At 33.8% G+C, this 14,979-nt stretch overlaps 1 protein-coding gene across 1 annotated transcript in view; it reads right to left on the reverse strand.

The window, feature by feature from the left end:
• Positions 1–290: 290 nt before the first annotated feature.
• Positions 291–14,979, reverse strand: part of LOC145664138 (sideroflexin-2-like) — a 96,405-nt gene continuing 81,716 nt past the window's right edge. Inside the window, exon 8 of the mRNA XM_081730573.1 lies at positions 291–6,599. Coding sequence (XP_081586699.1) covers positions 6,485–6,599 — 115 coding nt within the window. The 3' untranslated portion in view covers positions 291–6,484. The remainder of the gene's footprint in view (positions 6,600–14,979) is intronic.

Here is a 14,979-nt window from a genome sequence, read left to right on the forward strand (position 1 = left end):
ACACAACTTTCTATTGAGAAACAATTGAGGAAAGTATGCCTTGTATTTGAGTCAGTTTTATGAAGTTACAACTAACACAAGCGGCTATTTTTACAGTAATCTGTTAAAGATGAATGTGTATGTGCTTATTTTGAAAATGTGATAGCATAGTGCGAGAGAAATGCCCTAAAATGAGATCACATTTTTAGTTTCAATTTTCTCAAAATGACTTTCTCAGATTTATACCCTTCTTTCAATCAACTCCTCAATTGTCTTCACAGGGTATTTAAGGTTATAACATAATACAACACTTATTTTCACAACCTTAAGTAACAATTATTTTATTGTCTCGAAAGTAGAAGCATCGTTTTGACGTTCAGATACAAATATCTAAACATAATTATTAAAACACACATCTCTCCTTAAGGTTTGCATAAGCATTACAGACAATGATTACATACTTTACTTCTTTACTTGTACTGGGTGCAGGAATTCATTTTATAACATAAGTAATAAACATGTGTTGTACTTTATATATATATAAAAAAAATGCTTTTGTAACATTTTACACCAAAAATATGTAAATAACACTATCGATCTGCATGCATTTATTTGATGCTACAAAAACATGAAATGCACACATGCAAACACTGAATTAAACAAATGAAATAGCTTAGTAAAAGAACTAACACATGAGGTAATATGAGTAAATATTGCTTAAAAGTGTATTTTGCTCGCTATTGTTCTACTACCACCTTCAATAAGTGGCTTGACGTAAAAGCATGTCGAATTACAAGTTTATAATTCCCTTTCTATTTCATTTGTAAATCTGTTTTGCTACTATGTCATAATCGGTTTGATACTGAAATGATATGAAGGGTTGACTCTTGCTGCAAGCTTTCTGCACTTTTTCAAAGTAAAGTTTCCTTCACTTCTTACCAAGTCTAATTTAACAAAAACGAACATAAAACTTCTATCCCCATCTTGCAAACATCTCCACATTTGAAAAATTCCAAATTCTTGGTGCCAGCAAAGAGAAAAATTACGGATTAAATTCCGTTTATCCCCACCACAAATCTAATCTAATCTAAACGAAACTAATTAAAATACCCTAAACTTACGTAACGTGTGCTTTATCAGCTGGTGAAGCTTAACAAAATATATGCCCAAATTACCGTAAATTTTTCCATTGTGATTTCCCCAAATGTATAACTCACAAGCATAGACGATTTAAACTGTAAATTGTTCCTGTATGGACTAGTATTTTTTTCTCATTACGCCTAGTTAAATAGAATATGAAGCGTATTACCTTCCATGAGACAGTGTTAATCAATTAAACGACAGCATTGTCTCATATGTCGCACGTACTTCGGATCAGTTCTGTGAACATTTCTGACCGAAGTTACAAATTATTACAGTAAATTTTCATTGTTCATCACAAAATAACTCGGACAATGAAATGTGCCGTTCCCTCGATGAAACAATAATGTTGCATTATATAATTTTGTTGATTGAATCAGTCACATGATTTTTCCCCACACAATGAAACTCTTTCGTTTTTATCTATCTGTTCAAAGGATTTTAAAATCTGTGTGTTGCTTTCATAAGCTCTTGACAAGCAGAAATTATTCTGGATTAAAAAATTATTACTGATAATTCACTCATTCGTCTAGCGTTATAGCCCATGAGGAACCATGATCGGTCACATGATGCATATTCGACTGGGAGATGATGGTTAGTGTACAGACTCACGATGTTATTACTCCTAGCTTTGTAGATCAGATTTCCCTAACTCTTAATTCAAGTCGCTCCGCTATTTTTTTTTTTAAATATTGCTTTCGAAAAAGCTATACCCTTATCGAAAGTCGAATCCAGGATTTGCTTTACTAACAAATTCGGCTTCATGAAAATCGAGTGTTTTCTAACAATAGCTCTCTAAAAAAGTTTCCACGAACATTATGGTTGCCACCGCTATTTTCTATTATTTTCTCTGTACATAACTAATATGAAGGGTATGGGAGGAAAAAACAAGGAATGTCCATGTGTGTGCTTTAACGGGTGCTTTGTCCTAAATGTTGGTGACTCTTTGTACTATTTGACTATATATGCCATGCATGCGTAGATGTAGAAATATCCAAGGAAAGGGGCAAAAAAATTTGACTAACCCTATTCATTTAGTACGCGGTTTTCAATATTAAAACGTTTTCTCGAAAATGCAGTTTTGTGATATTCCTTCTTTTTTTTCCCCTTACTCTTCATATGTATTATCTTCCTAAACTAAATTATATTCGCTATATATACTTAATTTGAGTTCCTATACCTATCTCTTTACATGAGTAAAGACGGTACAAATTTTATACTATTGTAAATAAAAACGTGTAATAAAGCTAGCAAGAAGTAAGTATTGCCTTTGACGGATTTTACACCTATTCAACTATTTGTTTTGAAAATAATTTCATACCAAGAGCTAGCTTATTATTTATTTCATTTATTGCCTGCGAAATGCATAATAAGTATTATAAATTATAAATAAATAGCTATCCATTGCCAACAACATATTTTCATTTATAAAAGGAAGCCATATGGAAATTAAAGTATATGTAAAAAGTTCATAGTACAAACAAGGACAAATTATTAATAAATACATTCTAAAAACATTTAAAATTTACTCACATTTATTAAAAAACATTATTTCGACGAAGGAAATAACTGTAGTTGGGAGAATAATTTCCAGAATGGAAGCACTATGTAACTAAACCATGAGTAGAAACGTGAAGTACCAATTACAGCAGTCAAGGTTGTATTCACCATAAGGAACAGTTGCACCATAAACCTGTTAATTTGTGATCTTAATTTTGTTGCAGTCAATCCTCCCAGGGTGCCCTCCTTAATACAAAATAATTAAGATCATAAACGAACCTCAAAAATGCAGGGTATTCAAAAAGTTACGCAATCTTATGGGGAATCTAATCAGTCGCTTTTGTTCCGTTATAGGTGCTGAATAATTATACGTTGAACAGTATACATTCACTGTGACAGAGTACATCCGCACCAGTAGTAAGGTTTAGATACAGAGAAGTACAGAAAAGATGTTCCAAACAAATCCTCCCTCAAGCGGCTATACGATAAGTTCAAGAAAATAGTATAGTGGAGAAACTGAGAGGCAGTCAACCAAGGTTGTTAACGGAAGAATAGTTTATCGATCTGGAAACTGCGTATGTTGAGAGTCAAAAAAAACAGTGGGATGACTTCTGAGTCAGTCTGGGTTTTTCATTAGCAGTCCAAGTATCTGAAATTGTACTCCCATAACATTACAGTGGTCCAGCAATTGCTGTCTGAAGATAGGGATGCCCGAAAAGACTACTGTCGTGGTTCATGGAATCTGTGTCACAAGGGGAGTAACTCGATTATTAGTACTGGACTGATGAGGTATGCTTCCATCTGGATGGATACATTAATGCCCAAAATTCTCGGTTATGGGCAAGTGACAACACATATGTGCTGAAGGAGTTGCCTCTGTATTCACAGAAAATTGACGTTTGGAGCGCCATATAACGTAATCGTGTGTTCATTACATTCTTTGAACAGACAGTTACCTCTGAATATAATAATAATAAGAAACGTTTTTCCATAAGGTTGTGTAACTTTTCGAAACACCTGTATTTTTGTGTTGCTAGTATTTTGGCTTCATTAAGAAAACATACTTATCATCATGTAAAATAGCTCTTCTTCAGCAACAATATATGACATTTGTATCGAGAAGTGGGAACGCTTCGACGCTTTTATAAGCCAATAAAATCTAACATCAACAATTCAGGCTAGCAGTAAAAACAGTTCCGACTAAAATCATTTGTATTATAATTACCAGGATTAACAAGTAAGAAATTCAGCTTAATATTTAGTATTTATTTTCAGTCATTTTTAAGTAAATTTTATATCGCATTTCTAAAATCACTGTCAAATTCTTCGCAATCACTCATAAATCCAAGGATTGCTACAATATGAAACTAAAAACTTGACTGATATTATAACCTGCATAGGAAGCAGATAAGAAAAGACTGGAAGTTCGAATTTTATTGTGAAAATGACAGAAGATAAGGTATGAAATGAATTTACTACAGAAGTTTGTAATGGTAGAAATTCTTATAAACGTTGGGCTCTAGTAATGATAAAAATGAATGCTGAAAGTAAACAAGAAGAAAACAACCACATAAAACATAATATGTTGTTCGTCATCTGCAAAAACTAAACTGCGCTTAGAGTGTTCTGAATCTTGTACCCCTGGATGGAATGCATGTTACAATGGCACTTTTTCGTTTCCTTTGTTACCTTTAAATAATAATAATAAAAGGCAAAACAGTAACATTATTTAAAAGTTATATGAACATGTACGATCTACAGAGCGTCAGTATATTATGCTATCTTCAATGATTACATTTAATACCCAAGTTTTGAATATATATGTACCCAACTTGTAGGATGTAATAAGCAGTACAGTCCATTTCTTCAAAAACAATTTTTACGATCGACAGCTAAACTCCATAAAACAAAAACAACAACAACAACAATGAACATAAACAAAACGCAGTAGGTTCAGTTTATACATACTATGCTTACTAAAATAAAGAACTACAAAAATAATTACTTTCACTACTCCTTAAAATAAACAGAAAGAACTATACGGTATAGGTAAAGCAAAACTAATATCCATTTGGATATGCCAAACAACTGGAAACAACACAAACTATCAAAAACAAAGGAAGGACGTAACAGCACTTCGTTCATTATTGCATGTGGAAGTTCAATCGACACATTTTCCCCTTCTATACTCGATCTGAAAAGCTACAAATCTCATGTCATTATTGTCAATCACGTTTACTATTAGCTACGAAACAAAGTCAATAATACGACATCTATAAATAGCAGCAATTAATTCTAACATTAATTTCCATCTGCTACAAAGGCCTTTTGTCCTACAATGACTACTTTGCTTCCTGTTACATTCACTATTGAACGAAGAACTTGAATGTGATGAAGTTATCTGTAGATCGATTAACCTATCTCTATACTTCTTGAAGTTTCATTTGTCACTTTACGTGAATGCCAGATTGGCAATTCAAATTACCGGATTGGCTGCCGTACTGGAACCCATTCCCTAGATCGAGAGACATGTTGAGGCTTCCTACACTCTAAACTACTTTGAAAAAAAAAAAAAAAAAAAAAAAAAAAAAAAAAAAAAAAAAAAAAAAAAAAAAAAACTCATTTCATTACCGCTATTAGCATGAAAATAATCCCATCCCCTATTGGAAAAAATGCATACAGCTAGATGCAGCTGTACAATGTTCAAAGCCTCAGTTGACACTATTCCGACAATTCTAATGGGTTAAGGTAAGGCTTTGGTGCAATTCGAGACACACTGGCTTCGTTATAGTCTTTAGATTTTAGTTGTAATGCTAATGAAACATTCAAGTGAGTCTTCAAGCTGAGTTGGCAAAAATTTTATATGCACGAGTACTCATTCAGTGTGTGTTGTAGATCGAATTCTCCTAACCATAATTAACGATTGCTGAATTTATCAAAGGGTTATTAATTTCAAATTTACAGTTTTTTCGATATATACACATTCTGCTGCTGAAAGTAAAATTGGAATTAAGCATATTAAAGTTCATGGCGCTGCAGGCGAATTTTAGCTTAGTACAGGGAAGGTACTCAGTATTTCCTTGCGAAAGAAAGCAACCTTGATAAGACAATGTGTTAAAATGGAGTACTTATAATGCATGTAAAATTTGTGACAGGTTAACACTTATTCTCCTATCGTCGTTGTTTTGGGTATTCTATGCCCGAGTTTGCTTTTCTTAGTTTATTTCCAGATTATTTCATAGTGCTGAATCAATAGCTAAAAATCTCTTTCAAACAAGTACCGATCTTCGGATCTAGTGCATTCAGTTACACGGAAGCGGCATTATTTAAAACTACCAGCATTTATTGAGGCAAATAGATGAGTTAGATCTGAATTTCTGATCAATATTGTGTTGCTTCCAATTATTTGGTAACGACAAAAAAGTTTCGTTTTTGAATATATTGTTCGCGTATATGTTGTCTATATATTGACAAAAATGATTTCGCTTGAGGCACATAAAATATTTCTTCAACTTCATTGCTTTATGTTTCCAGAACGTTTCACATGGCATATTATTTTTTTTAAAAAAAAACAATAAATTTATTGCCATATTTCATAGCAAAGTTTGCATGATGTTGAAACATGTATTCGTGCAATAAATGTTAACAACAGAACTAGTGATTAAAACGAATATAAATGTATATATCTCAAAAAAGAGATCCTTAAAATTACCCCCAAAGAAATATGCCCATGAACATCTATTCCCATTTTCATTCCTTGTAACAACATTGTAACAATACATATATGTATATATATAATAATAACATAATACAACATTCCACCTGCTCTACTAAACAGCATAAATGCTCTATTAATTTCGTCTTCTCACAATCCTTTGTTAAAATACACTCTTTCCGGGAGTTTTCCTCCTTTATATCGTTCTTCAAGTATCTTGTATTGCTCAGGCTCGAAGCGTTTTATTGTAGATACCTTCATCGAACTGTGGAAAAACACAATATAAATAGTTAAGTGGCACAAAGTTATAATGTACAGCTTAACATGAAAAAAGATAAATAAATATCTGAAGAAGAATGTTTGTTCACTAACCCATGAGTTAGATTTTAAGTTAAATAATTTGCTACTTACCAGGGATGACTCCAAAGTTGAACCTTGAATTTGGCGATAATCTATCTGTTTCCTAAAGGGTTTGTCGGAAATGGCCCCACCCCTTCAAGATTGGAAATATATAGAACAGCTTGACTTATATGTCCTATATATCAAAGCTATCTGCATGACTAGTAGATTAAGAATATAATACAGAGTACTCAATTATATCCTATAGTAATGAATAAAAAATAAAAAAATTATTTTACTATAAATATCTTATATTAGTGGACCTATAAAGTTGAGATCACAACTACTAATGTGACTCATTGTTATGGCTAGATGTGACATATTCGGTGTACGTATTTCAATTTCTATACTTTCCTAGATCTCACCTACATACGTTGCCAGATTAGTATATTCATTATATATTCGTCAACTGCTCTTCTAAACGAGTTGTTTGATAGGTCACACGGTACTAAAACGCTCAATAGATTTTGAGTTACTAATAAGGGAAAATTAGTCGTGGTTGTAATTTGAGCTCATTTATCGATCCGAACAGTTCTTCCTTTGTAGTTATATAAACCCGATTGGTTACTCTTCAGGGTTTAAGCCCTTAGCCACAACAAGGCCTGGATAATGTGAGGGAAGAAGGCTCTGGTTGCCGGAGCTTGGCTTTAGTTTTTGGATATGTGTGAGAGTCATGTAACTCACATGTCATGGTCCTGGCAAGATGGTGCTGCCAGGACTTGGCATTTGTTTTTAAGGTGTGAGGGTCACGTAACTCACGCTGTCTCACGATCACTCTATGGCGTGATACAGAGGTTCACTAATATAAGATATTTATAGTGAAAATAATTATTTTTTGGGTTTATTACCTTGTTATAGAATATAATTGGGTAGTGCGTATTGTATTCTTAATCTACTAGTCATGCGGAGTACTTCGATATATAGGTCAAATTGTTCTATATATTTCCAACCCTGAAGGAGTGGGGTCACTTCTGGGCAAGGAATTGAAACCTGTTTTGGAACTTGTTCGACAAACGCTTTTAGAAAATATATAGGTTGTCCGCAGATCCAAGGTTCAACTTTGGAGTCATCCCTAGTTAGATTTTGAATATAATGCTGCTGCCACCCTCTTTTCTGCCTTCCTTCCTTCTTTTTTCTTATGTTCTTTTTCCTTTCATTTCTTTTTATCGTCTCCTCTTTCCAAAAGAAGGAAAGAGAGTGAAATTTTCACCCTGCTTCTACCTCATCTTCTCCCAACTAGCTTTATTGATTTGGAGTTCAACATCTTCTTCAGCACCGAGGCTTTATTAGAAATGAACCTACATCCTAGCGTGGCATCCGAACCACATGAGCTCCCACCGGGAACCTCGCCCGGCTCTCGTGCGCCAAAGACGCATACGCAAACCATATACCAGGAGGAAGTTCCTCTCGCAACCAGAGAGAGAGAGAGAGAGGGAGAAAGAGAAAAGAATCAACTTTATTTTGCGTTTCTTTTTAATGAAGTGGACAACATCATGTCCGTGGGTTTTCTCGGGACACTCCCGTTTCCATTCTCATTCTACCAATTGTTCCATCACCATTCGCTTACCTCAATCATTGTCTTCCTCAGCCTAAAGGGCATAATCGTGAGACATTAAATTAAATTCAAAGGTTTATTTTCTAATGAACCTGCGTGAGAATCAGGATTACGAAATGGAAAACAAAAACACTCTCTTTCTCTCTGTTAAAAAGAAAGGAAGAAAAAGGGCTTTTTATTCTTATGACATCTTTTTCTTTCTTATGAAAAAGAGAGACGAAGATAGGAATACAATAAATTAATTCCTTTCTCCACGAGAAAAACGCTAGGATCTTCTCAAAAGAAATTAAAAACGGAAGAAGAAAAACCGGAGGAGAAAAAGAAAAAAAGAAACGAGGTAAACAAAAGAAACAGAGAAAGAAAAAGTAAATACTGTCTTCACTTTTCCTGTTTCTTCCTCCACCTTTTCTTTTCTTTTCTTTGCTCCTCCTCTTCTTGTGCAGAAAGGAAAAAGACGAATATTAATTATTATTATTACTTCTGCCGCAAACAAATTAGTTTTACCATAACTTATACAACTTTATGTTCGTCTGTAATTAACTATTGAAATAGTAGCACACAACAACAATGGAGGCATATCTACCCCTGTCAGCTACCAATAAACAATTAACCAATGGAAATGATGTATCTGCAACAATATAATTGCATTCTGTTTAAACAATCAATTAAATTTCTGCATTTTTATTTTTATTTTATTTATTTTATTCTTTAAAATCTGTAACATGCGGACTTCAGGAATCCGTGTAAAGCACTGGTGCGGCTACTATTAGAAAATTACTCGACATGGCATTACTGTTTTTCTAGGTGATTCCTGACACCAAGATAAGACAAAAAGTATAGACCAACCTGGCTGCACAAATGCTTCCTTTCGAAGTTATAGGCTGCCGAAAACTTGAAAACAAAATAACTTTAAAGGTCTATTGTCAGATTTATACACTTTCATGTATAAAAGTAGTTTCATTAATAAAAGTGTGGTTGTTTAAATGTTCTTTATCAGAAACATTTGCAAATGATCTTCGTCTGAAACAGAAATAATTTCACCTTTATTGTTTTTAAATTAGTAAATACATGAACAGTTGTAAACTCTAATTATATACAAAACAACACCGAGAACGTTTGGGAGATGATTCCTCACACCAAAATAAGACAAAAAGTACAGACCAACCTGGGTGCACAAATGCTTCCTTTCGAGGTTATAGGCTACCGAAAACATGTAAAAATGAACTTTAAAACTCCATAGCTCCAAAACTATGGGACCTACCGTAGTCGGCCCAAGGCTTCACTTAGGAACTAATACGTCACCTATCCAATAATCCATGTTTCAGAATCCTAAGGTACTCATGCAACAGTTTTTATAGAGGGAGTTTGGCTACGGGGCATATAATTTGAAGTACTCACTAAGTACCTATATAAAAACTATTGCGGAAGTATCGCAGGATTTTGAAACTTGGATAGGGCACATACTAGTTCCTAAGTGAAGTCTTGACCCGACTACGGTACTTCCCATAGCTTCGGAGCTATGGAGTTTTAAAGTTCATTTTTACATGTTTTCGGTAGCCTATAACCTCGAAAGGAAGCATTTGTGCACCCAGGTTGGTCTGTACTTTTTGTCTTATTTTGGTGTGAGGAATCATCTCCCAAACGTTCTCGGTGTTGTTTTGTATATAATTAGAGTTCACAACTGTTCATGTATTTACTAATTTAAAAACAATAAAGGTGAAATTATTTCTGTTTCAGACGAAGATCATTTGCAAATGTTTCTGATAAAGAACATTTAAACAACCACACTTTTATTAATGAAACTACTTTTATACATGAAAGTGTATAAATCTGACAATATTTCCTGAATCAATTAGTTAATGTCGCTCTGGTAAGCGAAAGACTCAATATTCATTCTGTTCCCTATTATTATTATTATTATTATTATTTTTTAATACGGTTCAATAGCTGAAATAATTTAATACATTAATTTCGCTTTGGAAACAAAGTAATAAAGAAACATTTATAAACGCTCCATCGCGTATAATTTAAGTCTATCTCCACTCTTAAATACTTCTGAATTCAGAACAGAGATTTTCAATGCATAATCCAATGCACAATATAATAAAATTAACACATAATAATGTTTATGATTATACAACGAATATTTACTATTTCCACAACTTGTATAGAATTTGCGAAATATCTCCATGAAATTCACCATACTTACAAATCAGTGAGATAATTGTGAAGACCAAGTGATGTTAGTTCTGTATCATTGAATGTGTTCTGATTTGGAAAAGCTGCTTTCTGGGGTTTTTACGGATATCGTAGTAGTATGAGAAATGGTTCTCACAATCTTGGACTCTTGTTCATACAATTTCCAACAATATAATATTTCATATCATATGGATTTATCTTTATCTACAATATTTTTTTGTTAGAAATTCTTCAAATTAAGAACCAGCCATACTCCGGAGAGAAGTGCTGCCACGGAGGGTCAATTTTTAATATTTTCCAAATTAAGAACCAGCCATACTCTGGAGAGAAATGCAACAAATGAGTTTCAGTTTTCAGTATTCTCCTAATCAACAGCCAATTATACTTCGGAGAAAAGTGCAGCCAACGAGGGTAAACTTTTCCAGTGGAATAGGCCTTCTTTTATTGATAACAATAAAACAACAGATTATTTTATTTAAAATGTTAGACACGTTAACATTCCATATATCTATCACATGACACAATTAATCCATTATTAGGATCACGCAAGTGGGACGTAATAAGATTATGTTGTTCGTACATACAAACGTGTGTCCGTTACTTCACACAATAATTCATGAATGAAAGGAAATTTTTGAATTCTTTCTTGGCAATAGATAACAAGGTTGATTATCTCGGCGAGTTCGTTAATAGAGTCAATCTGTTAAAATCTTAATGGATAACAGTGACTTACGTCCATCTGACTCTCCTCCACTCGGTATCTCTTGAACGAGAAAGAATTTGTAATACTGATTTTTGCAATAGATAGCTTGAGCAATTATCTCGATGCAGTTCGTTAATGAAGTCAATCCGTTACCATCTTCGCGAATAACGCCAACTTCAACGGTAGCTAGCCATAACCCACTTTCTGCTATTGAAACAAAGGTAGTAGAAGTTACACATCGCGACATTCGAGGGCAAAGAACAACATCCAGCATTTGACATCTACCGTATGAAGCTGAAACTTACTAGCTATCAGATTATAAAATCACTGTTTTCCTCCAATTTTGGAAGAATCTTTGTTAAAAGTCAGCAAAGATTCTCAAAATCTTCAAGTTCAAAATCTGACCAAAGTACAACACTTATATTAACAACTTTGCATTAAGAGCTTCGACAATGCCCGCTATTATTGCCTTCATCGGGCACATTATAAAGGTATCAGCTAAGGTTACAGCCTTACAAATTCCAGATTAGACAAGACCATTTTTAGCATACAATCAGCTTCTTTCTTTTACTTTTACAGGTGGGAGCAGGACATATTTTCTTTCTATCCTAGTCCCAATGCGGCTCTGAGGTTTACCCAGCCTCTTTAAAGTAGATACTTAGGGCAACTTCGGGAAGTAAAGAGACGAAGCGTGATGCCGACCACATCACATTCATGAGTGGGGACTTTATGGCTTGTCGTGAAAGGGAAATTTTACGTTTTTAATTCTTTTCAAGTACAAATTTAAACTTCTTACAACCTCTGTTTTTAATTATAAGCCCATCATTCAACCTTGTCTTTAACTAGCTACTCTCCATCACCTTTTCATATCTCAACTTTTAATTCAATACATACTTCAGCTGTGTTTCTGTTCTCTCTCTTTTTTTTTTCCATCAAATACTATTTTCTACAATTCATGAACCGTTAGACCACTGGTCCAATCCATTAATCTCTTCTTCTTTCCTCATCAACTGCCTCTCTTTCCATTTGTTGTAAACCATCTTTTGCTTTCTAGCTTTCCACACTTTTCTAATCTATTTTATACCACATTTCTCTGATATGTGTTTATGTTCCTCTCTCTTTTTAATCTAACACCGTCTTTATGCTGTTTAATCCTTTCTTCTAGCCTTTTTCCTGTCTTTCCTGTGTACTTTATATCACATTCTTTACAATTACTGTACTTAAGTTAGTCCAAAACCAGAGTAAGTGATATCAAGAATTTACTCCAAAGATTTTCAAAATTTAAAGTCGTCTCATCACCAGACAGGTATTTTGAATATATATAACTATGGCTTTCAGATAGTTATTTTGAATATGCAATGTCTTCTTTGTAACATTATATTAAACATGCTCTTTGTTTTAAGCAGTTCCATGTTAAAAATTGATACTTTTCTTCTCAAGTATAGCTAGTAGTCCTGCGTGACATTTCATACATATACTTTAATCATTAAATTACATTACATTGATGAATGAATGACTATGGTTTAATGGAGGCGTCAGCAGCAAGACTTATTTGTTCATGTTACGACAAGGCCAATGGCCGACATATACTGTATAATAAAAATTCAAAATAAAATTTTCAAGTCTCGTGAGGGTCAATTTTTAAAAAAGGCTCGACTTCCAATGGAATATTGAGTCTGTCTTCTAGAAGCTAGAGAATTCGGGCTCGATAAAACTTTGTTTCTTTTCGCAAGTGATGATCAAGTGTCTCAAGTGAAGACCGAAAACTTTCACTGTTAACCTATTATTGCTATAACTTTACAACGACAACGTTGTATATAGCATTAGCAATCTGTACCATCTTATAAAAAAAAAAAAGGTCAGAGGCGAACTATTTGAGCAGTAATATATAAAGAAAAGAAAGATACAAAGAAATATTTTTACGTTATTTTGATCGTGAACTATTGATGTATTCTCTATGGAAACATAATAAATGTATGTATAAGTGTGCAGACATCTTGTTAAATATGTAAAAGTGGATTATTTACGCTTCTCATGATTGAATACTAAAATCAGTTAAGAAAATGGTAAAACGTGTGAATTACTTGAAGATTAGTTAGTTAAGAACCAGGATTCAATCTAGATACTACGTAAAAAGCAAACGCAGTAATATTTAGTGATGCCTCAACACCGGGAGATATAAAAGTGTCGTTTCGAAGGATAGTAAAAACGGCTAACATTCAACGTGACATTAGTGTTACCATTTTGAGAAGCGGTAAAGTGATACGCCGAAATATTACAATGAGTGCAACGGATAGAGACATAACTGGTGATCAGAGTATGAATACAGAAATGAATTCTAATGAAAATTTAACTGACATCTTAAGAGACTTAGCTCAGCAAATTAGGAACCAATCTGAGCAAATTAAGGAACAAGTTCGAAAAAGTGATGAAATAGCTCAGCAAATTAGGAACCAATCTGAACAAATTAGGGAGCAAGCCCAACATTTTGATGAAAAATTAGACCAGAAGATAAACCAGCAAACTAAGGATTTTGATGAAAAGCTAGGGAGATTAGAACAATGTAATGAAAGCAGATGGGACCTTATTCAGCGTCAACTGAGTCAAATGAACCAACATATAGTAGTCAAATTTGAACAGTACGACGAAAAAATGAAAAGGGTAACACAAAGATTCACGGACGTTCAAGATTCTGTAAATGGCATAGAGTCAACGATAAATGCTCATGCTAATCACATTAAACTATTGCAGGATGAGGTGAACTTTATCAAAGGGAAATGTATTCCCGAAAGTGCATTGCAGGATGATGGTTACATGAATGTGGTACATCCTACATCTACCGGTTGTGAACCTACTCGTCATCCCAGAACAATTTTGGAAGTTAATGAATCTTCGAGCTGTGAAGAAGAGAGTACTGATAGAGAAAGAAGAGTGAGGCAACATAACTCCAACAGGTATAGGAAGATTAATACAGGTAAACCTTTACGATTCAGCGAAGTTAAGTTGCTTACTAAATTTAGTGGTGTACCGGAATATATATCCGCTAGGGGATTTCTTGAAAAATTTGAGGACGAATGTGAACTGATGGGTGTAGATGAGTCTCAATTTTTAAAATTATTGCCACATATATTATTACCACCCTGTTTAACATGGTTCAAAGCTATCAGGAGTAGTCTTCGTACATATTCTGATTTCAAGAATGCTCTACTATCGAATTATGAGAATGATTTTATGATAGCGAATAGAAATGCCGTCTTGCGAACAAAACATTTCAATCCAAAATTACACATAAGTATTGCGGAATTTGTAGTATCTACATATAACGAGTTAAGATCACTAAATCCAAATCATCCGGAATCCTGTATCATAGCTTCCATTAGGATCTTATTGCCATTCCGATTACAACAACTGTTAATGACGGCGCAATGCATCAACTTTAATCACCTAATTATGTTTGTTCAAAATTATGAAAGTCAGTCAGCAATACAGAATAACAATAGAGTACAGGATAGAGGTCAGGGTAATTCTGGACGTAATCAGACACAATATGCTTCTGTTCGTAATATAAATGTACAACCTGGAAATAATTCTAATGTGCCTAGTTTTAATGATAGAATGAATAGCTATAATGGTACCGGAAATCAGACGCAACCTAATCGCAGAAATGGAACTAGGAATTTTAGAAACAGCAACAGAAATTTCAGTAGGAGTAATGATTATCGCCGATTCTCACAAAATTAATTTGCAGATGGCAGTAATTACATTCGTAGGAATCCGAATACGGTAACA

The sequence above is a fragment of the Thermobia domestica genome, chromosome 1, assembly GCF_964235325.1.
Source record: "Thermobia domestica chromosome 1, izTheDome1.hap1.1, whole genome shotgun sequence".
NCBI classification, from domain to species: Eukaryota; Metazoa; Arthropoda; class Insecta; order Zygentoma; family Lepismatidae; genus Thermobia; species Thermobia domestica.